Source organism: Callithrix jacchus, chromosome X, assembly GCF_049354715.1.
Source record: "Callithrix jacchus isolate 240 chromosome X, calJac240_pri, whole genome shotgun sequence".
Taxonomy (NCBI): Eukaryota; Metazoa; Chordata; class Mammalia; order Primates; family Cebidae; genus Callithrix; species Callithrix jacchus.
In genome coordinates this window covers 2692571-2718597 of record NC_133524.1, presented here as the reverse complement: position 1 = coordinate 2718597, position 26027 = coordinate 2692571, and the positions used below count along the sequence as shown (strand labels likewise).

Sequence of the window (26027 nt, the reverse complement as noted above, 5' to 3'; positions counted from 1 at the left end):
CTGTCATGCTTGGGTTTCAAGTCAGCGCTGGTTAAAGAAAGGAGAGTAACGGCGGTACCGGGAGAAATCCAGCAGTCTCAGCACTCACAGTCTTGCTCTGAGAGCGAGGAGGCATCTTCTGCAGTGAATACCAATGCTTGCCCCTCCTTTGAACTCTGATCGGTTGTGTGTGTGTGTCAAGTAGCTTCTGAACAAAGATGCTCAGACGTTTTTGTTCAGAGGCTACTGTACATACATAGGAAGTGTGAGTGATCCACGGAAGCCGTGGGGTTGGGAGGCATTGATTTAAAAGTGTGTGTGCTTCTTAAAGGTTGGGACCAGGTGAGTCGATCAGTTACCTTCTGAGGAGTCATGCCCCAAATGGTGATCTCCACCTGTAAACGGAAAAGGACACTCGTGTTTATTCAGCAGAGCTTATGCAGTGCCTTCTATTGCCAGGCACTGTTGAGAATGCGACTCCGGCACAGCACACACATCCCTGTTTTCAGGGAATTCACAGGTTTGTTGGGGGAGGGGGACAGCCAAGCAGCATGAGGTGGAGGAAGGTGAATGTGCGTGTTGTGTCTAACAGTCATTAGCGGAATGGGGATGATACCAGGGAGAGGGAGACCAGCTTTCATTTCAGGGTCGGGGAGTCTATGTACATGCCTATGTGAAACACACATGGGCGGACAAGCTCACTGACACACATGCCATTCAAACATACACGCACGGGCAACACACACTGACATGCACAAATGTGTGTGCAGGTACATACACCATGTAGCATGTAACAAGCTTGCACAACAAAAGGCAGGCAAGCACACGTACACGTGCATACACACACGCATTTACCCACGTGCAACACATAAAAGCAAATGCAACACAGTACACATGCGTTCAATGCACACATTCACACACATGCACATACCCACACATACGCACAAACACACATATGCATACACACACACAGGCAACACAAGCACATATACAGCACAATTTACCTAAACATACACCTGTACACGTGTGCATATGCACATCCCGATATGTGCACCTGTATGCAGAAACACACAAACACATGCATGCACACACACATAAACACACACATAAACACATCCGTGTGTATGTGCATACCTGTACTTATGCATGTATACGTACACTCCACATGCACAGATGCATATGATATATTCATGCAGTACCCACGTGTTCGTGTGGTAGCACACCCCTCAATATATGCACGTGAATGGACACACATGGGAAACATGCAATACATATGTGACCCAAGCACAAATATGCACACATGCAAATTCCACTTACACAAACATGCAGGCACTCAATCTGCCTGTGTGCACAGACACTTCCACACATGCACTCATTATCCACATGCATTACACACATGATTACAAAATCCACATGCACACATGGACGTTCATGCATACACAATACACACACATACCTGTGCGCAAACACACATGCATACATACACACACGTGCACATACATGCACCCAATAACACCTGTAAGTGGGCCATGGTTCCTTTCAAGAAACTAAGTCTTCATGGCATGCACAGCATCTCCCCCAGCACGGATGCCAAAGGAAAATGCACATTGGACCCGGATGGCCAGTTGGCTGTTGTGCACTGGATAAAAGCGCCAGCTTCCCATCAGCACCCAGACAGTGTATTCGTTATTCACAAATGGACAGTTTTGCCACATTCTGTAAGACATCATTCCTTCACCATCAGTATTTCCATAAAGATTGTTGAGTCTACAGCTCACTCTTTCTTCAGTGTAGAAAAGAGACCATGAAATGCAAGACATGGCCGAGAAGTCTACATGACCTCACAGAAGCAAACGGGTCAGCAAACCTGAGCGAGATGCTTTGAAAGGCTGCAGACACTCCTATGGGCTCTCCAGGGCCAGGGGAGGAGCGCAGGTGTCGTCTCGCCCCTGTTTACTGTTCAAGAGCCTGGTGGTGGAAGCTGCATTAGATGTGCACCCCTAAGGGTCTGGGGGCCTCACGTAGATGGGCAAATCTGTTTTCTTGGACATTCAAAAGACAGAAAGCCAGCAAATTTGTTAAAAAAGGACAACAGGCTGAAAACGCAGGCCACAAATGGTAATCAAAGCCCATTAAAAAAAGAGTTGCGGGAGAACGATCCAAGATGGCCGATCGCTAACATCCCGGGATTGCAGCTCTCAGGGAAGGCGCGGAGAACTAGAGGACGCCACACTTTCAGACAAATTCTGGTCGCTCATGGAGCAGAAGATCCCCCAGTGGAGGAAACACACGGGTGGCCAGCGCGACTCTCGTGGCTGGCGCAGCACTTCCGCCGGCACCTCGGCGGGGCACCTCTCGGAGCAGAGTAAACAGGTTCGGAGGACCCACATGGGTCCCCAGCAGGACACTAGAGCCCGGCGCAGCGGCTGTGACGGCACCTCGGTGCGGCAGCGCTCAGCACAGAGTAAACGGGACCGGTTCCCCTTCTGACCGAGGTTTGGAGCCCCGGGAAGGCAGAGTCGCCTACTACGGACACAAGAAGGAAGCCAGACAGGAGAATCCTGGGCAGAAAAGCACCGTCAGTTTTAACGCGGCTGCTCTGGCCCTGGGAACTAACAACCTGGACGCACACTCAAGAGACCTAATCTGAAAGTTGGTAATTTCAAAGATGACAGGAGGATAAATTTACAATGACGGGAAGAAACCAGCGTAAAAAAGCTGAGAATACTCAAAGTCACAACGCCTCTCCCTCTAAAGATGATCACAGTTCCACATCGACAATGGAACAAGGCTTGATGGAGAACGAGCGCATCCTGATGACAGAATCACTCTTCAAGGAATGGATAATAACAAACTTCGGTGAGTTAAAAGAACATGTTGTAGCCCAACGTAAAGAAACTAGGAACTTTGAAAAAAGGTTTGATGAAATCCTATTGAGAATAGACAACTTAGAGAGGAGTATGAGTGAATTAAAGGAACTAAAGAATACAATCCAGGAACTCCGAGAAGTATGCACAGGTTTAAACACTCGAATTGTTCAAGCAGAAGAAGGAATATCAGAGGTCAAAGTCCAACTTAGTGAAATAAAAAGTGAAGAAAAGATTAGAGAAAAAAGGATAAAAAGGAATGAGCAAAGTCTCCAAGAAATGTGGAACTATGTGAAAAGACCAAATTTACGTTTGATAGGTGAACCTGAATGCGATGGAGAGAATGAATCCAAGCTGGAAAATACCCTTCAGGATATTATTCAGGAAAATTTTCCTAAACTAGCAAAGCAGGTCAACATTCAACCCCAGGTAATACAGAGAACACCACAAAGATATTCCTCAAGAAGACCAACCCCAAGGCACATAATCGTTAGATTCACCAGGGTTGAAACGAAGGAAAAAATACTAAGGGCAGCCAGAGAGAAAGGTCAGGTTACCCACAAAGGCAAGCCTATCAGACTTACAGCAGATCTCTCAGCAGAAACTCTACAAGCCAGAAGAGAGTGGGGGCCAATATTCAACATCCTCAAAGAACAGAACCTTCAGCCCAGAATTTCATATCCAGCCAAACTAAGCTTCACAACTGAAGGAAAAATAAAATCTTTTATGAACAAGCAAGAACTCAGAGATTTTATTACCACCAGGCCTGCTTTACAAGAGCTTCTGAAAGAAGCATTACACACAGAAAGAAACAACCAGTATTAGCCTTTCTAAAAATATACCAAAAAGTAAAGAGCACCAACATAAAGAAGAATTTACACCAACGAATGGATAAAACAGCCAGTCAACATCAAATGGCAGCAACCCTAAATTTAAATTGACTAAATCCCCCAATCAAAAGACACAGCCAAAACCCAACGGCAGGTTACATCCAGACCTGTTTCACATGCAAGGATACACAAAGACTCAAAACAAAGGGATGGAGAAAGATTTACCAACCAAATGGAGAGCAAAAATAAATAATAAATAAATAAAAAGCAGGAGTTAGATACATAGAGACTTAGACTCAATGAGACAGAAAATTAATAAGGATATCCAGGACTCGAACTCAGATCTGGAACAAGTAAACTTAATAAATATTTATAGAGCTCTCCACTTCAAATACACAAAATATACATTTTAGTCCATACCACACCACACCTACCCATAAGTTTAAATGAAACATTGATGGGCCATTATTAATACCCAATTTTTTTCAAAATAAAGCAATATTTCCATTTACTCTCCCTCTTTCTTTTCCTCTTTCTTCCTCTCCTTTACTGATTTTTTTTTTCTTTCTTTCTCTCAAAAAAAAAAGAAATCAACTTGTAAACCTCTAGATCCAGGTCGGCAATGTCTCTCTCATTGCTTGATTCCCTTCCTTCCCTTCCCTCCCTCCCTCCCTCCCCGCTTCCTCCCTTCCTTCCTTCCTTCATCCCTTCCTTCCTCCCTACCGTCCTTCTTCTCTCCCTTCCTGCCTTCCTCCCCCCCCCCAAAAAAAAGAGTTGCTCGCTGGGTGCGGTGGCTCACGCCTATAATCCCAGCATTTTGGGAGGCCGAGACGGTTGGATCACCTGAGGTCAGGAGTTCGAGACCAGCCTGGGCAACATGGTGGAACCCCATCTCTACTAAAAGTACCAAAAATTAGCCGAGCATGGTAGTGGGCACCTGTAATCCCAGCTACTCGGGAGGCTGAACCAGGCAAATCGCTTGAACCTGAGAGGCAGAGGTTGCAGTGAGCTGAGATCATACCACGGCAGTCCAGCCTGGGCAACAAGAGTGAAACTCCACACAAAAAAAAGAGTTTCTCCGGGTTGGGTGTGGTGACTCACACCTGTAATCCTCCCACTTTGGGAGGCCACGGCTGTAAGACCACTTGAGCTCAGTTGGAGTCCAGCCTGAGAAACACAGAGAGACCCCGTTTCTACTAAACAGAAATTTAAAAAATTAGCTGGATGTGGTGATGTGCACCTGTAGTCTCAGCTACTCGGGAGGCTGAGGCAGAAGGATTGCTTGAACCCAGGAAGTGGAGGCTGCAGTGATTTATGATCACGTCCCTGCACTCCGGGCTGGGCTAGAGTGAGAGTTTGTCTCAGAAAAAACAACAACAAAAAAGTTCTTCTTTATTTTTCTAATGTGTTAAAAGCGATTTTTAAAATACAGATTTGAGATTTAAAAAAAAATGCTTTGTGCTGATTTTGAAGTGGAATGACTTATATGGATGGTGGGTTCTATGGGCTGAACTGTGTCCCCCTCCAAATTCAGAGTGAGTGCTATCCCCCAGGGGATCAGGACTGTGACTGTGTTTGAAGACAAGGTATTTAAAGAGGTGATTAAAGTAGAAGGAGGTCACTAGGGTGGGCCCTGCTCCAAAGGACCATAGTCCTTATGAGAAGACGAGGTGAGGACACAGACACACGATGGCCCGGTGAGGACACGGGGAGAAGACCACGTCTCCAAGCCCAGGAGAGAGGCCTCAGGAGGGACCAGCCCTGCCCACACCTGGATCTCAGACCTCCAGCCTCCAGGACTGTGGGAGAATCAACATCTGCTGTTTCTAAGCCACCCAGTCTATGGTGTTTTGTGACAGCAGCCTGAAATGGACTAAGAGATATCAACAGAAGAGGAGGTGAGGACACACACAGAGGGACGACCCAGTGAGGACACGGGGAGAAGACGGTGTCTCCAAGCCCAGGAGCGAGGCCTCAGGAGGGACCAGCCCTGCCCACACCTGGATCTCAGACCTCCAGCCTCCAGGACGGTGGGAGATGAAGCTCCTTTGGTTTCAGCACTCCAGACCGTACGTACTACTTTACTAGGGCGGCCTTAGCGGACTAAAACAGCGGGTATGAGAGAAACCTGGCCATTAGCATTTAAAAACAGCGAGTGAAGCGTTCTCCCCACTCTCTGGAGGGAGGCCAGCCAAGGTCAGCTCTCACCCCTCAGTGCTCTGGAGGAGGCAGGAACAGGCCTGGCACTCTTTGCTGCTGCGTCTGGGGAGCAGCTGGGTGACTCATCCCTGGCTGCGGCCTGCATCCCAGCAGGTACCTCCTGCTAATGCTAATCCCAGTGCTGACTCACAGCCTCACTCTGTGGGGGCCGGAGAGCAGGCATCTGGGTCGAAAGAGAAGCACAGGCATCATGCCCCCAACCTGGCTGTGCTTCCATGGGGTCCCGGCCCTGCCAAGGAGCACAGGGACATTTCCCTTCAGTTTTGCCCCAGGGATAGAGCAGCACCCTGACCGGTATGCTTTGATCCATTCAGGACCCAGATAATGGTCTCCCCAAAAATGGCACAGCGCAGACATCCTGAGACTAAGTTCACAGGAAAACAGGAAATGGTCAGGACTCTCAGGAGAACCGCTTGATGAGTGATTTCTTTCTAATTCATGAGTATCCCAGAGAACAAAAGAACACGTCCTGAACAGCTCCTCACAGACAGAGGATTTCCACAGAAGGCTCATTCCTAGGCTGTAGGGATGTGGGGACAGCTCACTTCATATGACACACTCCAAGGTGGGCCGGATGTAGTGGTGCAGGCCTGTAATTTCGGCACTTAGGGAGGCCAACTGGGAGGATCGCTGAAGCCCGGTTCAAGACCAGCCTGGGCAACATGGCGAAACCACCTTTGCAAATATCATAACCGAGGCAGTGATGACAGTGAGAGAGGTTAGACCTGACCGACTCCATGTTGCTTGTAACCCTTAAGCTGTCCTTGTTCATTGCTGGGCATAGGCCGCACTAACTTTAGGAGGAAATTCAGTTCATGGTTTGACTCTGAAACAAAACTGACAATAGCCTTTTCCTGAAAACACCTGCCCCTTGCCTGGGGACCTAGCTGCCTTTATAGGACTAACAAATTAGCTACACCATGGGAAACCACGGTTTAGTGCTGGGCCCGGTGACTCACGCCTGTAATCTAGCACTTTGCGAGGCCGAGGCGGGTGGCTTGCCTGAGGTCAGGAACGTGAGACCAGCCTGACCAGTATGGTGGAACCCCGTCTCTAATAAAAATACAAAAATTAGCTGGGCGTGATGGCATACACCTGTAGTCCCAGTTACTTGGGAGGCTGAGGCAGGAGAATTGTTTGAACCCAGGAGGCGGAGGATGTAGTGAGCTGAGATTACGTCACTGCACTCCAGTGTGGGCAACAGAGCGACACTGTCTCAAAAAAAATAAATGAATAAATAAATAAATTATGGTTTAGGGGTCATGCAGCCTCTGGCTCCAAGAGTCTGAACCCTCCAAATTGCTCCTGGGGATAGCATCACTGTTGTAAAACCTAAGTCCAGTGCTTGAGATACTTTGCAGCCCCTGCACTGGATGGATATGCTGACCCCACCAGTCAGCACTGCCCACTTCCCAAGCCCCTACCTACCAAATTATCTCTAAAAACTCTGCTCCCTGAATGCCTGGGAGACTGATTTGAGTAATAATGAAACTCCTGTGTCCGGCACAGCTGGCTGTGCATGAACTACTCTTTCTCCATTGCAATTCCTCTGTCTTGATAAATCAGCTCTGGCAGGGGGCAAGGTAAACCCATTGGGCAGTTACAACAGTAAGACCCCATCTCTACAAAAAACAATGTTTAATTTAGCTGGGCATGATGGTGTATGCCTGTAGCCCCAGCTACTCAGGAGGCTAAGGTGAGAGGATTGCTTGAGCCCAGGAGTCTGAGGCTGCAGTGAGCTGTGATTGCACCGCTGCACTCCAACCTGGGCAACAGAGTGAAAACATGTCTCTAAATAAATAAATAATAAAAGAATAATAATTAAAAAAACAACTCCCGGGGGCTTTCTGTAAAAATAGTAAATTTGATTTTTGCCTCACATTTTAAGTTAAATTGAAACCGCCTTTGCAGAAATTGTAACAGTGAGAAAATGACGACAGAGAGGTCTGACCTAATTGACTGAATCTTGCCTTTAGCCTTCGAACCGCCCTTGTTCATTCCTGAACACAGACTGAGATACCTCAGTAGGAATTTCCAGTCACATGGAAACAAAGATGACAGCCCTTGTCTGAAACAAACCCCCTTCCTCCCTGGGGATCAGACTGCCTTTGAAAGAGTAACAGATTAGACCCAAGATTAGAGATTACACTAACGGGTTAGGGGTCATGCAACCAGAGGCCACGAGATTCCAAACCTCTTCGGGGGATAGCACCACTATCGTAAAACCCACGGTTGAAGTTGAGGTATGTGGTAAACCCTGCATTCAGATGCAGCAGCCAGCACTGCCCAGACTGGTAATGTGGCTTAGCCAGTTCTGCCATCCCACATGGGAACAGAAGACAGCAAGAAGAACCCCCTTCCCTCCTCTGATTCCATCTCTAACCAGCCAATCAGCATTCCCTACTCCAGGGTCTCCTACTGGCCAAATTACACTTTAAAAGCCCAGTGTCCACATTTTGGGGGAGACTGACCTGAGTAATAAAACTCCAGCCTTGATGAGGTGCAGTGGCTCACGCCTGGAATCCCAGCTCTTTGGGAGGCTGAGGTGGGAGGAGCACTTGAGGCCAGGAGTTGAAAATCAGCCTGGGCGACAGACATAGCGAGACCCCCATCTCTACAAAAATTCTTTTTTTTTTTTTTGAGACGGAGTTTTGCTCTTGTTATCCAGGCTGGAGTGCAATGTCGCGATCTCAGCTCACCGCAACCTCCACCTCCTGGGTACAAGTGATTGTCCTGCCTCAGCCTCCCGAGTAGCTGGGATTACAGGCATACACCACCACGGCTAAGTTTTTGCATTTTTATTTTATTTTATTTTATTTTATTTTATTTTATTTTATTTTATTTATTTATTTATTGAGATGGAGTTTCGCTCTTGTTATCCAGGCTGGAGTGCAATGTCGCGATCTCGGCTCACCGCAACCTCTGCCTCCTGGGTACAAGCGATTGTCCTGCCTCAGCCTCCCGAGTAGCTGGGATTACAGGCACGCGACACCACGCCCAGCTAATTTTTTGCATTTTTAGTAGAGACGGAGTTTCACCATATTGACCAGGATGGTCTCAATCTCTTGACCTCGTGATCCACCTGCCTCGGCCTCCCAAAGTGCTGGGATTACAGGCGTGAGCCACCGCGCCTGGCACAAAAAATCTTAAAACAGTAGCCAGGTGTGGTGGCACACACCTGTGGTCCCAGCTACACAGGAGGCTGAGGCAGGAGGATCGCTTGAGCCCAAGAGGTTGAGTCTGTACTGAGCTATGATTTCACCACCACAGTCCATTCTGGGCAACAAAATGAGACCCCGTTTTAAGGAAAAAAAGCAAGAACTCCAGTTGATACAGGAGTTGAGAAGGAATTACTTAATTACTTAGGCGCAAAGCAGGGGTGCGGGAGTCCTCAGTAAGGCTTTTCTTCTTAATGAAAAGCAACCCCAAATCATTTTCTAACAAAAAGCAGCCTCTAAAGTTAAGCTGCAGACATAGGCAAGCCAGCTAGGAGCGTGCACAGGTGACTGCCGCAGAAAGGAGGGACCAGATACGTTCAGGATCGTGGCTCCATCTTCCCTCCTCTTTGTCAGTAAGAGGCAGACATGGTGGAAGCAGTCGACTGGAAAGCTCATTTGCATAGTCAGCTTAGGGTGCGGAGACCAGCCTTCCCCACCAACTATGTAGACATACCTGACTCTGACACCTTTACAGGCCTGAAAAGAAACACTCACTTTGATTGTCTCTGAGCGCTGCCACCTGGGAAGCTTCATCTGCATGACAAGGGCCCCCTTGCCAGCCAGGCCTCTTCCTGCCTCCCTCTCATTCATCTCCCGACTTGCCTAGTAAACCTGCTTGACCAACATCACCTATTTTGGGCCACGCTTTGAGCGCACATTCTTCCTGCAAAGAACAGCAAACAACAAACTCCAATGGCAAAGACATGGAATCGACCTAGGTTCCCATCAGTGGTAGACTAGATACGGAAATGTGGCCCGTATACACTGTGAAATATTACACAGACATAAAAAAGAACAGTATCATGTCCTTCGCAGCACACAGATCGAGGCGGAGGCCATTCTCCTAAGCAAACTAATGCAGGAACGGAAAACCAAATGCCGTGTGTTCTCTTTTACAAGTGGGAGCTAAACATGGAGTGCGCATTGTGAAAGGAAATGGAATTCTGTGATTCTGAACCCGTTTAACCAAAGGGAAAAGTCAACCTGGGAAGTGGGTCACACAAACCTGCCCCCCCATTTTCATACCTAAATAAAATGGCTACAAGATGAAAAGCCACACGTCTCCCCCACATTTTGCTTATAAGGTAATTCCTAGTGAGCTGTTAAAATTTCGCCACAACAATGCAAATGGATAGCTTTTCCTTACAGGTGCAGTCGCCCCTGCCCACCACACACAAATGCATATCTGATTGCTCCCCATCCCATTTTGTCCAGATTATCTTATGCAAAATGCAGATTCCCTGCATTTTCCCTCTGCCCCATTCGTTTATGTCGTCTTAGGTAAAAAATACAGATTCACTGAGCCAGACAAAAGCATGAATAACTATTTTTCCCCATCCCCCTCTTCCATAAAACTTATGTACTGCTCAATTTCCCACCCTTTCCCCTTTAAATTTGTTGCCTTCAAAATCATCTCTGGAGGAAGGTACAGACCTGTCTCCTGGGTGCACACCCTCAACTTTGGCAGATAAACCTTGTAGACTTGTGTCATCATTTTTCTCAATTGACAACATGGACACAAAGAAGGGAACACCAGACACCAGGGCCTCCTTGAGGGCAGAGGGTGGGAGAAGAGTGAGGATGGAAAACCTACCTACCGGGTACTATGCTTATTCCCTGGGTGGTGACATAATCTGCGCACCAAACCCCTGTGACACACGTACCTATATAACGAACCTACACAAGGACCCCCGAACCTAAGATAAAAGTTAGAAAAGAGGCTCTATAAGCTTTTGCACCCGATTGGTGATGGTTCTGATGGTTTGCGTGTACACCCGCTCGATAAATTTATACGCTTTTTCTCCTATCAGTTAAGCCGCCTCATGTCAGTGATTTTCAGAGAAAATTTAGGGGGCCAAGAGCCGCGGCTCTCACAAAGCCTGATTAGACCGTATCTTAAAAAAAGAAAAGAAAGAAAAGCACTTCCCGCATTGCAGGAACTCTTGGCACACAGTAGTTAAAAAGACTGGTTACTCAAGGCCAGGAACGGTGGCTGAGGTCCATAATCCCAGCACTTTGGGAGGCCAAGGAGGGCACATCACCTGAAGGCAGGAGTTCGAGACCAGCCTGGCCAACACGATGAAATCCCCGTCTCCACTAAAAATATAAAAATTAGCCGTGTGTGGTGGGACATGCCTGTAATCCCAGCTACTCGGGAGGCTGAGCCAGTAGAATTGCTGGAACCCGGGAGGCGGAGGTTGAAGTGAGCGGAGTCAACACTCCCAGCCATTGAAAGTGTTTTTCGCCGGGCGCGGTGGCTCACGCTTATAATCGCAGCACTTTGGAAGGCCGAGGTGGGTCGATCATGAGGTCAAGAGATCGAGACCATCCTGGTCAAGGAGGTGAAATCCCGTCTCTACTAAAAATAGAAAAATTAGCTGGGCTTGGTGGCGCGCACCTGTAGTCACAGCCACTCGGGAGGCTGAGGCAGGAGAATTGCCTGAACCCAGGAGGCGGAGGTTGCGGTGAGCCGAGATCGTGCCATTGCACTCCAGCCTGGGTAACAAGAGCGAAACTCTGTCTCAAAAAAAAGAAAAGCAAGTGCTTTCTATTGTGTTTGATGTAAGTGAGCTGCACCCCTAAAGAATTTCCCGTTCGTTGGATTCCCATTTGTTGGATGCTCTCTCTCTCTAATCTGTTGTATACTTCTTTGCTGTTTACATTTACCTAAACAGAGGTGTGTGTGTATGTGCGTATGTGTGTGTATATGTGTGTATGCGTGTGTATGTATGTATGTGTGTATGTGGTGTGTAGGTGTATGTGTATGTGTGTGTACGTGTGTGTATGTGTGTGTGTATGTGTGTATGCAGTGTGTGCATGTGTACGTGTGTGTGTGTGCACGTGTGTATGTGGTATGTGTGTGTGTGGCTGCACCCACCCTCCTGGGGAACAGAAACCAGACAGCTCAGCACAAATAGGTTCTCAGAAGACCAGGCACCAGCACAGAGCATCCCACTCACCAAAGACTCCAGGTAGAAGGCCCAGGGCAGAATGCAACCGGGATCCCAGAGAGACGACCCCTCCCGCCCTCAGCCCACCACCGCGTGCCCAGATGTGGGGGTACCGTGTGTGTCACTGTTGTCATAACTGGAGTAACCACCGCTGCCGCCTCCTGTTAGACAGAGAAGGTAGAGTTGAAGGATGTTGAGGTGTCCGAGCATGGAATTTCCTGCAGGTGTTGGTCTGTCCAGCTCACTGGGAGTCAAGTGACTGTGTCATTCCCAAGAGAGCTCCAAAGAGTGATCAGCATCGGGGAGAGTCAAGGGAGGCCACACCAAAGCTTCCTCGTCCCTGTGGGAAAACTCAAGCCAACACTGAGCTCTGGCTATAAAACACACTTTGCCATCACAGAACAAACACTCCGGGAACGCCAAATTCCTGCAGGCTAACCCTCTTCCTGCTGAGAAACCTATATGAGGACAGCCACAGCGAGGCAGGATTAGAAGGACCTTCCAGAAGATGGTCTCAATCATAAATATCTTAGTTTCTCTTCTCAAAAATAACTAGTTATTTTTAGTTTATTCCTGATTGTTAATGTTATAAATTCCAAGACAATGCTCCTTATTTACTGCAAGCAAACGTGGCAGAATAGATGACGGGATGCAATCAGGGTGTCCGAAGGATACATGCCCAGCTCTGCAAAATATCTAAGACAAGTCCTTTATGTCTTCTAAAGGAAAGCTGCAGAACTAAACACACCAGAAACCTCACGTGCTTGAAACTAAAGCCTCAAACGTCAACTCTTCAGCCCAGTGTTGCACGCACCTCTCCCTCCTATTGCCATGCTTGCATTTCCATATGAAAGATTCTTGCTAGACATTCACCTCCAATTACAGAGAAAACTTTATATTAGAAGGTTTTACATATGTCTGTGTGCATAAAGATATATGTACACATATAAAGGTGTATATACACACACACACATATACCTAAAAGTATATATACACATATCTAAAAAAGTATGCATACATATATCAAGGTATATATGTATATATAATATAGAAACATGTAAGCTATATATGCATACAAATATGAAGAGATATGAACAAATGTGTGCATGTACAAAGAATGCATATATCCACATAAAATATATACTTAGATATTTACACATATATAAAGGTTATATACAGATATATACATATATCTATGTATAAAGATATCCACATAAAGACATAAGTTTGTATAAATAAATATACACATACTTATATAAAAGCACATATACATAAAGGGATATATGTACATATATACAGATATATAAATAAAGGTATATATTTATATATGTATAAAACATACATTTATATAATGTACACACATAATATAAAAATGCATATAAAATGCATATGTATATAAAGATACACATAAAGATATATTAAAAGATATACATATAGACCAGGTGTGGTGGCTCACGCCTGCAATCCCAGCACTTTGGGAGGCCAAAGTGGGTGGATCACTTGAGGACACAAGTTCGAGACCAGCCTGGCCAACATGGTGAAACCCTATCTCTACCAAAAATACAAAAATTAGCCAGGCATGGTGGAGGGCGACTGTCATCCCAGCTACTCAGGAAGCTGAGGCAAGAGAATCACTTGAACCTGAGAGGCAGAGGTTGCAGTGAGGAGAGACTGTGCCACTGTATTCCAGCCTGGGTGACAGAGCAAGACTTCAGGTCAAAAAAAAAGGAAATAAATAAAATAAAATATGCATATACAGACATATAAAATATGTACTTATGTAAGAGTTTATACATATATAAAAGCTGTATATAAATATATAAAGATATTTGTATACATATATAAAGACATTTACATACCTACACAAAGATACATACACATGTATATATAACTTTGTGTGTATATATATTTATAATGTAAATAAAGGTATATACACAAAAAGGCGTAAGTGCACATAAATTTATGCACACATACAAAGATATATATGTGTATATATAAAAGTGAATCTATAAATATATGCATACACATATAAAAGCATATATACATAAAGGTATATATGTACATATATAAAGATATGTATAAGTAAAGGGATATACTTAATTATGTATGTAAAGATGGGTATTTATATAACATACACATGAAATATAAATATGTATATAAAATGTATATGTATTCAAAGATACACATAAAGATATATTAAAAATATGTAAAGATATATTAAAAGATATACATATAGATACATAATTACATATAAAAGCCTATATTGGTATATAAATATACAGACATACACAAATATCAAACATGTACATGTATAAAGATATATAAGCATGTGTATAAAGTCAGAAATATACATATATAAAAACATAAAAACCCATATCCATGCATATGTATATGTGTTTATGTATATTTGAAAGCATATAGAGACACAGATACAGACGTGGAACATTCGTGTACACACAGATGGAGGGGGCTAAGCACACATGTACACGAAGCTGTGTCGAGGCACAGACAGTGACACTTGTGCATGTGGAGTCCGAGCACGGACAGCCACACTTCTGCATGTGGAGTCTGAGCACAGACGGCCACACTTGCGCATGTGGAGTCTGAGCAGAAATGCCCACACGTGTGTCCATGGAGCCTCCAGTTGAATCTGTTCATTTTGTTTCTATCCCGTCCACCAGCCGGGAGAGGCGGACAGATGCCCAGACCGCGACGCCACTGATGCAGCCACGGGGCCTTCTGTGTCAGCCCCTGCACCAGCCTATCGTCCACCCGTGACCAACTTTGCCCCTGGACTGGGCGTCCCTCTCTCCCCAACCTCAGGCCTCTCACCACCCTCTCTGAGCAAATCCACGTGTCCCGCCTGGGGAGGCTCAGCACCTACCTGCAGGTGGCCTGGGCCTGGGCGGGTAGTGTCCGTCATTGCGGTCCCCATCATTGAAATAACCTGTGGGCAGAGCACACAGCATTGCTAACACGTCCTCTCCAGAGGTCCCCTTCACAGCGGTTCTGCGTTGGGGACACTGGGGCAGGTTTTGGAGGAGAGCATTGGGATGTCAATGCCAACGGGCTCTTGGCAGGATGCCCAGAGGCACCAGGCATTAAATGACCTCCTGGGCGGCCGCCCAGCCTGTAGGAGGCATGTGCGGGGCCCAGGACGGCGGCAGGTGGCCTCATGGTGTGGGGGCTCTCCCCTCTTCTGCTCAAAGCCCTCCCAGGGCTGACCGTGAGCTGGGGTGCAGTTCAGGCTGCGGTGTCTGCCTGCTGCCTGGACCCCTCTCTCAGGGTGCCCCGTCTCACAATGCCCTGCACTTCCCTCCTTCCCTGGATGTCCCCGTTGCTCTTGCTCTGGACCTTTGCACGCCCCTTTCCCTCTGCTCCCTCCTGGCCTGCCTTCCTGGATGAGCCAGTGTCGCCTGTCACCACGTCCCTGTCCAGCTCTCCTTCTGTCCCGCTCCCACCCAGGCCGTCCCCTGCTCAGAATCCTCCACCATCATCTCCTATCCTGCCCCGAGTCCTGAAACAAGCCTGAAGGAGACTCGGGGCTTTTCCTTCTCTCCTGACGGCTCCTCTTGGCCCATCAACTAGGCACCCGCCCCGGGGCTTCAGCATCACCATAGGCAGGCTCCTAACCCCCGCCCACCCCTGCCCCTGGCGTTGGCACTGGCCGACTTCCCAGGCAGAATTCCAGCTCCCCAGGTCCCCACAACACACTCCCCTTTTTCCTTTCAAGCTCCTGCTCAAGTATTTTGTCTGAAACCTGCACCATCCCTCTGTCTCTCTCGGCATCCAGGGCACCACCGCTGCCCACCCCGGTAGACTTGTCTCATCCATTTCTTCCTGCTCCTTGCTGCCCCGACAGGAGACCTACCTGCTTCCTCCCCCAAAACTAGAGGTACATGCAAGACAGAGAAGATCCCAGAGCCCTGAGACTCCGCCTGAGAGCTTTCTCAATACTGAAGGCCGCCTGCAAGCCTCATTTCCTACAACGTCCTTTGTGGGTCTCACAAAGGTCCCACTGCCGCATTCACCTGGGCCTCTGCCCTCTGACGGCCTCTGCCATAGACTCAGCTACTTCAGGCTCAAATGAGAGCCAAGGAGACCATCCTCGTATGGTTCCTGGACTCCTAATTAAGCCTTGGACTCTGCGTTTCCTGTCCAAGGTTGGTGCATAGAGAAGTGATCAGGTCTCTGCGCGTCTATAAGAAATCCATACATGTGCACCCCCGTCACTCTGGGGTAGGAAGATGCTGAGTGAAAGGCAGGGCAGCTGCGGCGGCTCACACCTATAGGCCAGCTTGTTGGGCGGTAGAGTCCGGAGGATTGCTTGGTGCCAGGAGTTGGAGATCAGCCAGGACAAAATGATAATACCCCCTGTCTCTACAGAAAAATGAGCTGAGTGTGGTGGCTTTCCCCTGTAGTCCTATCTGCAGTAGGCTGACATGGGGGATCACTTGAGCCCAGCAACTGGAGGCTGCAGTGAGCTATGATCACAGCACACTTCAGCCTGAGTAGCAGAGACACAAGAAACACAGCACATTTCAGCGTGAGTAGCAGAGAAGAAAGAAAGAAAGAAAAAGAAAGAAAGAAAGAAAGAAAGAAAGAAAGAAAGAAAGAAAGAAAGAAAGAAAGAAAGGAGGGAGGGAGGGAGGGAGGGAGGGAGGGAGGAAGGGAGGAAGGAAGGGAGGGAAGGAGAGAGAGAGAAAGAAGGAAAGAAAGAAAGGCAAAGAGAGAGAGAAGGAAGGAAGGACCAAAGGAAGAAAGGAGAAAGAAAGAGAAAGAAAGAAGAAAGAAAAGAAAGAAAGAAAAGAAAATGTATAAACTGCAAAAGGCAGTGTGGTGGTTGTGCTTTGTTTTGGCAGGAAGACTCCCTTAGCAAGGACTCTCCAGCGCTTTGGGACTAAGTGAGTGCCTCTAATCAGATCGTGCAGGGGCACAGGCCTGTGTAGCCGAAGTCCCAGCAGCAGGCACAAAGGTTCTGGGGAGTGCAAGAGCCATTGCACTTGGCTTAAAAGGCTGTTTCCTAGGGCTGGGCGCAGTGGCTCACATCTGTAACCCCAGGATTTTGTGACGTCAAAGCAGGAGGATCACAAGGCCAGGAGTGTGTGACCAGCCTGGGCAACACAGCGAGACCCTGTCCCTAAACACACACACGACAACAACAACCAAAAAGGAAAAATTAGCCAGGTGGGTGGTGTTTGCCTGTAGTCCCAGCTACTCAGGAGGCTGAGGTGGGAGGATTGCTTGAGGCCAGAAGGTAGAGGCTGCAGTGAGCTGTGATCCCGCCACTGCATTTTAGCCTGGGCAACCCAGTAAGTCCTGTCTCAAAACAATAATAAAAACAGGGATGTTACTAAAACAGCTTTTTCATTTTCATTTTAATTTATTTGTGAGATAGAGTCTCACTCTGTTGCTCGGGCTGGAGTACAATGGCATGATCTCAGCCCCCTGCAGCTCTGACAGAATTCCACCTACCAAGTAGCTGTGAGTACAGGTGTAACCATCGTCCCTGGCTAATTTTTCTATTTTTAATCAAGGCGAAGTTTCACCATGTTTTCCAGGCTGCTGGCGAATTCCAGCCCTCAGGTGATCTGCCTGCCTTGTCTTACCAAAGTGCTGGGATTACACGCTTGAGCCACGGTGCCTGGCCCAAAACACTTAGAAAATTGTTTTAATACTTATTACCAGGCTGGGTCACAGTAGCTAATGCTTGTAATCGCAGCATTTTGGGAGGCTGAGGGAGAGTATTGTTTGAGGCCAGGAGTTCAAGACTAGCCTGGACAACATAGAGAGATCCTCTCTCTGAAAAAAAAATTAAAAGGAGTCGTGTGTGGTGTGTGCATCTGTCCCCGCTACTTGAAAGGCTGAGGGAGGAAGATCACTGGAACCCAGGAGACCGAGGCTGCAGTCACATCACTTCACGCCGGTGAGGGCAAGAAAGCGAGACCCCGTCTCCAAAGTAAATAACAAAATAAAATCGTAAAATAAAGAAATAACAAGCATTACCCCCACTGCCGCCGGAATTGCCAGGCTGGGGCTGAGGACGTGGCTTCAGCGTTGGGTAGAGAACTGTTGGAAAACAACAGGATGGTTTTAGAAACATAGCGACATAGTTCAGGTAGCTACCACCTGTAAGTAAGATTGCCAGACAGAAAAGATGTCACCGCCCATCCCTTTTACAGAGCCAGTCATGCAGACGCCATTCACAGCACTGTTTCAGAGCTTACAGTTAAAAACACTTTCATTGTCTACTCTAAGCTCACCCCACTGGTGCTTCCAGCAAGGAGTCTGCGGGCCTCTGAGATTAACAGGGCAGAGCGTCTTCTGCTGACGTTTCCCTGTTTAGGGCTCTTACAAATGCCACCACTGCCATAGAAGTCAGTCACCAATATGAGGATGAAAGCATCTGACCCTTTGTAGCGTGTCATATTTCCATCTTGCCGGTGCACACCCTTTCATTTGAATTTGTTCGGTTCTTGTTTCGAGACAGGGTCCTGCTCTGTGGCCCAGGCTGGGGTGCGGTGGGGCAATCATAGCTCCCCGCAGCCTCGACCCCTGGACTCAATCGAGCCTCCCACCTCAGCCGCCCATGTAGCTCAGACGACAGGTGCACAGCACCATGTTTAGCTAATTTTGTTAATTTTTATGGAGGCAGGGTCTTGCTATGTTGCCCAGGCTGGTCTCAAATTCTGGCCTCAAGTAATCTTCCTGTCCTGTCATCCCAAAGGGCTAAGAGCCCAGGGATGAGCCACACGGAGCCCGGCTTCATTTAAAGTTCTTAAAACTTTTGCAATGACTTTTGGACGTTTGTGAAGTTTACTATGAGCTTTGTCTCCCAGGGACTCTTCTTTCTTTCTTTATTTTTTAAGTTGGAGTCTTGCTCTTTTCGCCCAGGCTGCAGTGCAGTGGCATGATCTCGGCTCACTGCAGCTTCTGCCTCCTGAACTCAAGCCATTCTCCTGCCTCAGCCTCCTGAGTATAGCTGGGACTACAGGCGTGGACCACCATGTTCTGCCTGGATTCTACTTTTTCCTCTGTTCTGAGACAGAGTCTTGCTCTGTCGCCCAGGCTGGAGTGCAATGGTGCAATCTCAGCTCCCTGCTACCTCCTCCTCCCAGGTACAGGCAATTCTCCTGCCTTACCCTCCACAGTAGCTGGGATTATAGGTGCACAGCACCATGTCTGTGTAATTTTTGTAGTTTCAGTAGAGACAGGGTTTTACCATGTTGGTCAGTCTGGTCTTGAACTCCTGACTTCAGGTGATCCACCCACATCGGCCTCAGAAAGTGCTGGGATTACAGGTGTGAGCCACTATGCCTGGCCTAGACTCTCTTTCGAGGCCTCTAAAATGAAACAGCTGTGGGGATTATGGAAGCCTGGGGGCCAAACAGAGGAGTGGGGACCAGACACGAGGGAGCTTTGGTTTCCAGGGCAGAAAACACTGCCCGGAGCTCAGGAGCCGGGTTGGCAGCTTGGTTTAGGACGTTTCTCGGCCCCTCACTGTGAGGTCAGCCCGTCCTGCCCTCAAAATGACTTCCTCTGTCAGCTTCCCCTCCTCCAGACATACACAATCTCTGACTGCATTCATTCCTGGGCTTACTCCTGAGGCCTCTCTCCTGGGCTTGGAGATGCCGTCTTCTCCCTGTGTCCTCACAGAGTCCTTCCTCTGTGTGTGTCCGTGTCCTCATCCCCTCTTACTAGGACGCCAGTCCTATTGGATCAGGACCCACCCTAGTGACCTCATTTTATCTGAATCTCCCCCTTGAAGGTCCCATCTCCAAAGGCAGTCACATTCTGAGGAAACTTGGGGTCAGGACTTCATCGTATGAATTTGCCAGGAGACATAATTCACCCCATAACAGCTGCATCAAACAGAATCCATGCCTGTCTTGTTACTTTCAAGACAATAGGGGACCTGGCACAGTGGCTCACACCTGTAATCCCCGCACTTTGGGACTCCAAGGCGGGGGGATCACAATGTCAGGTGTTAGAGACCAGCCTGGCCAACATGGTGAAACTCCATCTCTACTGAAAATACAAAAATTAGCCAGGCATAGTGGCAGGTGCTTGTCATCCCAGCTACTCAGAAGGCTGAGGCAGGAGAATTACTTGAACCCGGGAGGCAGAGGTTGCAGTGAGCTGAGATTGGGCCACTGCACTCCAGCCTGGGCAACAGAGCAAGACTCCATATCAGAAAAAGAAAATGAATGAAGTATGCATATACACACATATAAAATATATACTTATATGAGATATTTATACATCTATAAAAGTTGTATACGGATATATAAAGATATTTATATACATATAGAAAGACATTTGTATACCTACATAAACATATATACACATGTATATATAAAGTTATGTGTGTATATATATATATAACATGTGAAAGTGTATACACATAAAGGTATATGTGTACATATATAAAGACATACTAACATAAAGATAAACACACACATATATAAAAGTATATATATAAATATATACATACATATATAAAAGCATATACAATAAAGGTATATATGTACACATATAATGATATACATAAAGGCATATGTTTAATTATAGATCAAAAATATATATTTATGTAACACACATAAAATATAAAAATGTACATAAAATGCTTATGGATTTAAAAATGTACATAAACATTAAAAAAAGATATATTAAAAGAAATACATATAGATACATAAATATATAAAAAGCATATATGTGCATATAATCATAAAGATAAATAAACACATATAAAACATGTACATATGTAAAGATATATACAAGCATATATATAAAGTCAGGAATATACATATATGAAAACACAGAAAGGTATCTACGTAGTGTATATATACAAAAGCATGTATGTACACACATGAAAAAACCCATATCCATGCATATGTACATGTGTTTATGTATATTTGAAAGCATATAGAGACACAGATACAGATGTGGAACATTCGTATACCCACAAATGGAGGGGGCTAAGCACACATGTGCCATGAAGCTGTGTCGAGGCACAGACGGCCACACTTGCGCATGTGGAGTCTGAGCAGAAATGCCCACACGTGTGTCCATGGAGCCTCCAGTTGAATCTGCTCATTTTGTTTTTATCCCGTCCACCAGCCGGGAGAGGCGGACAGATGCCCAGACCGCGACGCCACTGATGCAGCCACGGGGCCTTCTGCGTCAGCCCCTGCACCAGCCTATCGTCCACCCGTGACCAACTTTGCCCCTGGACTGGGCGTCCCTCTCTCCCCAACCTCAGGCCTCTCACCACCTTCTCTGAACAAATCCACGTGTCCCCCCGGGGGAGGCTCAGCACCTACCTGCAGGTGGCCTGGGCCTGGGCGGGTAGTGTCCGTCATTGCGGTCCCCATCATTGAAATAACCTGTGGGCAGAGCACACAGCATTGCTAACACGTCCTCTCCAGAGATCCCCTTCACAGTGGGTCTGCGTTGGGGACACTGGGGCAGGTTTTGGAGGAGAGCATTGGGATGTCAATGCCAACGGGCTCTTGGCAGGATGCCCAGAGGCACCAGGCATTAAATGACCTCCTGGGCGGCCGCCCAGCCTGTAGGAGGCATGTGCGGGGCCCAGGACGGCGGCAGGTGGCCTCATGGTGTGGGCGCTCTCCCCTCTTCTGCTCAAAGCCCTCCCAGGGCTGACTGTGAGCTGGGGTGCAGTTCAGGCTGCGGTGTCTGCCTGCTGCCTGGACCCCTCTCTCAGGGTGCCCCGTCTCACAATGCCCTGCACTTCCCTCCTTCCCTGGATGTCCCCGTTGCTCTTGCTCTGGACCTTTGCACGCCCCTTTCCCTCTGCTCCCTCCTGGCCTGCCTTCCTGGATGAGCCGGTGTCGCCTGTCACCACGTCCCTGTCCAGCTCTCCTTCTGTCCCGCTCCCACCCAGGCCGTCCCCTGCTCAGAATCCTCCACCATCATCTCCTATCCTGCCCCGAGTCCTGAAACAAGCCTGAAGGAGACTCGGGGCTTTTCCTTCTCTCCTGACGGCTCCTCTTGGCCCGTCAACTAGGCACCCGCCCCGGGGCTTCAGCATCACCATAGGCAGGCTCCTAACCCCCTGCCTGTAGGGAAAAGACCCCATAACTGCGGAGGCAGGAGCAGAAGGCCTCAGCCTATTTCCCTATAAATAATGAAGAAGAAAGTAACTAGAAATGAACAGTAGTTAGTAGTTAGTAGTTACTCATATGCGATCTTAGTTATTTATAGGTGATGTTAATTCTTTTACTAATGCCTGTCAGGTTGGAAGTGTGAACCTGGGGTGACATCATGGAATGAATGACCCTCAGGCAAGATGCTTTATGTCCTCTGTCACGCCCGCAAAAGGGCTGCTGGAGGGCGCCTCAGCTGTGCGACAGTGTCAGCGCTGTGAAAGCACCTGCTGTTTAGCCAGCTAGGGAAGGAGATGTCCAAGATGGCCAAGACGTCTCCTTCCTCAAGGGAGTGAGGAGAAAACTCCGCTTCTCCAAGCTCTCGTGGTAAGCCTGACCGCTGTCAGGGAGGCCCGCGGACATCCCGGGACTTAATTGTCCCTGTGTGGTGCTGTGCTTCAGCGGTCACGTTCCATGGCTACTTTCAAGTTCTGCTTCTGCACCTGGTTCCCCTTTTCTTAGAAAAGATAATCAGTAATAGTAGCACAAATCTTAATGTTTTAGTTCTTTCTTGGTAAGTATGGAAAAGGTGCTGATGCATTATGCTCCTTACCTCACTTGGGGTGCCATCAATTCCTGAGCCCCCACCTGTATGCCATGCCCTATTTTGCCCTGTCCCCAGTCACCCACCACCAGGACCACGGCCTACCTACGCCCTACCTTCCCTGCCCCCAGATTTGCAACTCAATAAAAGTCAGGGCGTCCCGGCATTTGGGGCCACTGCTGGTCTCCACGATCTGGGTAGCTGTGGACCCCTGGGCCCAAACTCTCTTTTCTCAATCTCCATGTCTTGTGCCTTTTATTTCTACAATTTCTTGTCTTCGAACCAGCAGGGAGGGGCTCACAGAGCCCCGTAGGGCTGTACCCTACACCTGCCCACCCCCGGTTCACCCGTTGGCACTGGCTGATTCCCCAGGCAGAATTCCAGCTCCCCTGGTCCCCACAACCCATTCCCCTTTTCCCTCTCGAGCTCCTGCGCAACTATCTTGTCTGAAACCAACACCATCTCCGTCTCTCTCGCCTCCCAGGGCACCGCCGCTGCCCACCCTGGTAGACTTGTTTCATCCATTTTGGTCAACTGTGTGTGATTCTGTCTTTGAATTTTTCTTTCAGCAAATGGAATGATCATATCCCTCTTAGTTGCCTATAGTCGCTCTCCTCCATTTTCTTTTCTTTTTGCCATCCTTCTGTTTTGGGGTAGGAGCTATGTATCCACAATTTGTGCTCTCTGACCAGAATTTCCGCATCTGTAGATCCAATGGCATGATCTCCACTCACTGCAAACTCCACCTCCCGAGCTCAAGCGATTCTTGTGCCTCAGCCTCCTGAGTAGCTGGGACTACAGGCAAGTTTATGCGTGTATTGAAAATATTTCACGCAGGGAGCGGTGGCTCACGCCTGTAATCCCAGCACTTTGGGAGGCCAGGGTGGGCATATCACTTGAGGTCAGGAGTTTGAAACCAGCCTGGGCAACATGATTAAAACCTGTCTCTACTAAAAATACAAAAATCAGCTGGGAGTGGTGGCGAATACCTATAATCCCAGCTACTTGGAGGCTGAGTCACGAGAATCTCTTGAACCTGGGAGGTGGAGGTTACAGTGAGCCAAAATCATGCCACTGCACTTCAGCCTGGATAACAGAGTGAGATTCTGGGTCAAATAAATAAATAAATCAAAAGATACAGGAACATATACTTGCATTGTATGCAAATACTACATCATTTTATATCAGGGACTTCAGCACCTGTAGATTTTGGTGTCTGCAGGGAAGCAGGGGTCCTAAAACTAGTGCCCACGAACACTAAAGGGTGACTGTATTTGCATATTAAGGTTTCCCTGGTGATATAAGCAGCAAGGAGCCTCCATTTGACAGCTAATCTGACTTTTTTAGAGCTCGAAGTCATACATTATTATTGTTATTTAAAAAATGTAGACATCGTCTAATTTACACAGTTTTAAAGGTTATGCTTTTCTTTGAGATGAAATCTCACTCTATAGCCTACCTGGAGTGCAATGGCGCTATCTCGGCTCACTGCAATCTCCACCTCCCGAGCTCAAGCGATTCTCATGCGAGGCCTCCTGAGTAGCTAGAGGTTACATAACAGGCGAGGTCATGCTTTTCTTATCTTATCTAAGAAAAACCTCCTAACCCTGAGATTATAAGACATTTTCCTCTATTTTTCAATAAAAAACCCATTATTTTCTTTTACATTCAGGTTTGTAATCCACCTGCAGTTTATTTTTGAGTATTGCATGAGGCCAGGCGTGGTGGTTCACACCTGTAATCCCAGCACTTTGGGAGGCCGAGGCGGGCAGGTCACCTGAGGTCAGGAGTTTGAGACCAGCCTGGCCAACTTGTTGAAAACCCATCTCTACTAAAAATACAAAAATTAGCCGGGCGTGATGGCACGTGCCTGTAGTCCCAGCTGAGGCACAAGAAGTGCTTGAACCCAGGAGGGGAAGGTTGCGGTGAGACAAGATGGCACCACTGCACTCCAGCCTGGGCGAAAGGATGGCATGAGGTTGACAGTTGATCACATATCATCCACAAGAAGAGCCGGTTGGCTCAGCCCTGCTCCGTAGAGTTTGCTTTCTTCTTTCATTGTTTTATAGCTGCAACCTCTCTCAAATGCCAAGACACAATTTAGTCACTCTGTTTCCAGCCCTTCTGAACCTATGCATTGCTCAATTCCTCTGTCTCTGAGCTACGGCTTTCTTTTTTTTTTTTTCTTTTGAGACAGAATCTCGCTCTGTCACTCAGGCTGGAGTGCAGTGGCATGATCTTGGTTCACTGCAACCTCCACCTCCTGTGTTCAAGTGATTCTCCAGACTCAGCTTCTTGAGTAGCTGGGATTACAGGTGCATGCCATCATGCCTGGCTAATTTTTGTATATTTAATTAGAGATGGGGTTTTGCCATGTTGGCCAGGCTGATCTTGAATTTCTGACCTCAGGTGATCCGCCACCTTGGCCTCCCAAAGTCCTAGGATTATAGGCATAAGCCACTGCCCTAGAACAAAAGTTACCTTTTTAATTGAAAAATAAATAAATAAAATGAGGTGAAATTTACACATAAATTAACCATCTCAAAGTGAACACTCCAGGGGCATTTAGAACATTCGTAACGTTGTGCAACCATCACCTCTGTGTACTTCCGGAGCACTTTCATTCCCTGAAAGGAGCCCTGGAGTTCATCAAGCAGTCACTCTCCCTTTCCCCTCCAGCTACTGGCGGTCACAACACTACTTCGGGTCCTAGGAATTTGCCTGTTCTTGAAATTTCATATTCATAAAAATATACACTATGTGATCTTACACGTGTCTGGTTTCTTTCTCTTTCCAAAATGTTTCTGAGGTTGAACCACTTTGCAGCAATTATCAGTGCTTCATTCCTCTTCAAGGCTAAATAATACTCCATCGTGTGGGTGGACCACATTTTGTTTATCCATTCCTTCCACTGATGAGCACGTGGGTTATTTCTATCTTTAAGCCATAATGAATAGTGCTGCTGTGAACATTTGTGTACAAGTTGTTCTTGGAATACCTGTTTTCAATTATTTTGAGTATACACCTAGGAGTGGAATTATAGAATAATTCTGTATTTAACTCTTTAAGGATCCACGAAAGTATTTGTTCACAGTGGCTGTACCATTTTAGACTCCCACCAGCAATGTACAAGCATTCCAGTTTCCTCACAACCTTGTCAACACTTGTTATTTTCCATTTTAGATTTTAGCCATCCCAGTGCTGCTTCCGTGTGGTTGTGATTTGCATTTCCCTAATCACCACATTTTGCTT

General features: G+C 47.3%; 1 protein-coding gene across 2 annotated transcripts in view; it reads right to left on the bottom strand.

Annotated features, from left to right (window-relative positions):
- Positions 1-26027, bottom strand: part of LOC128930603 (glycoprotein Xg) — a 47905-nt gene that overhangs the window by 8017 nt on the left and 13861 nt on the right. The window contains exons 4-8 of one of the 2 annotated variants that reach the window (XM_078362403.1): positions 21389-21451; positions 18072-18134; positions 14950-15012; positions 12179-12226; positions 339-374 (exon numbers count right to left, since the gene is read on the bottom strand). In XM_078362403.1, coding sequence (XP_078218529.1) covers positions 339-374; positions 12179-12226; positions 14950-15012; positions 18072-18134; positions 21389-21451 — 273 coding nt within the window. The remainder of the gene's footprint in view (positions 1-338; positions 375-12178; positions 12227-14949; positions 15013-18071; positions 18135-21388; positions 21452-26027) is intronic. The other variant, XM_078362404.1, reaches the window with a different exon arrangement.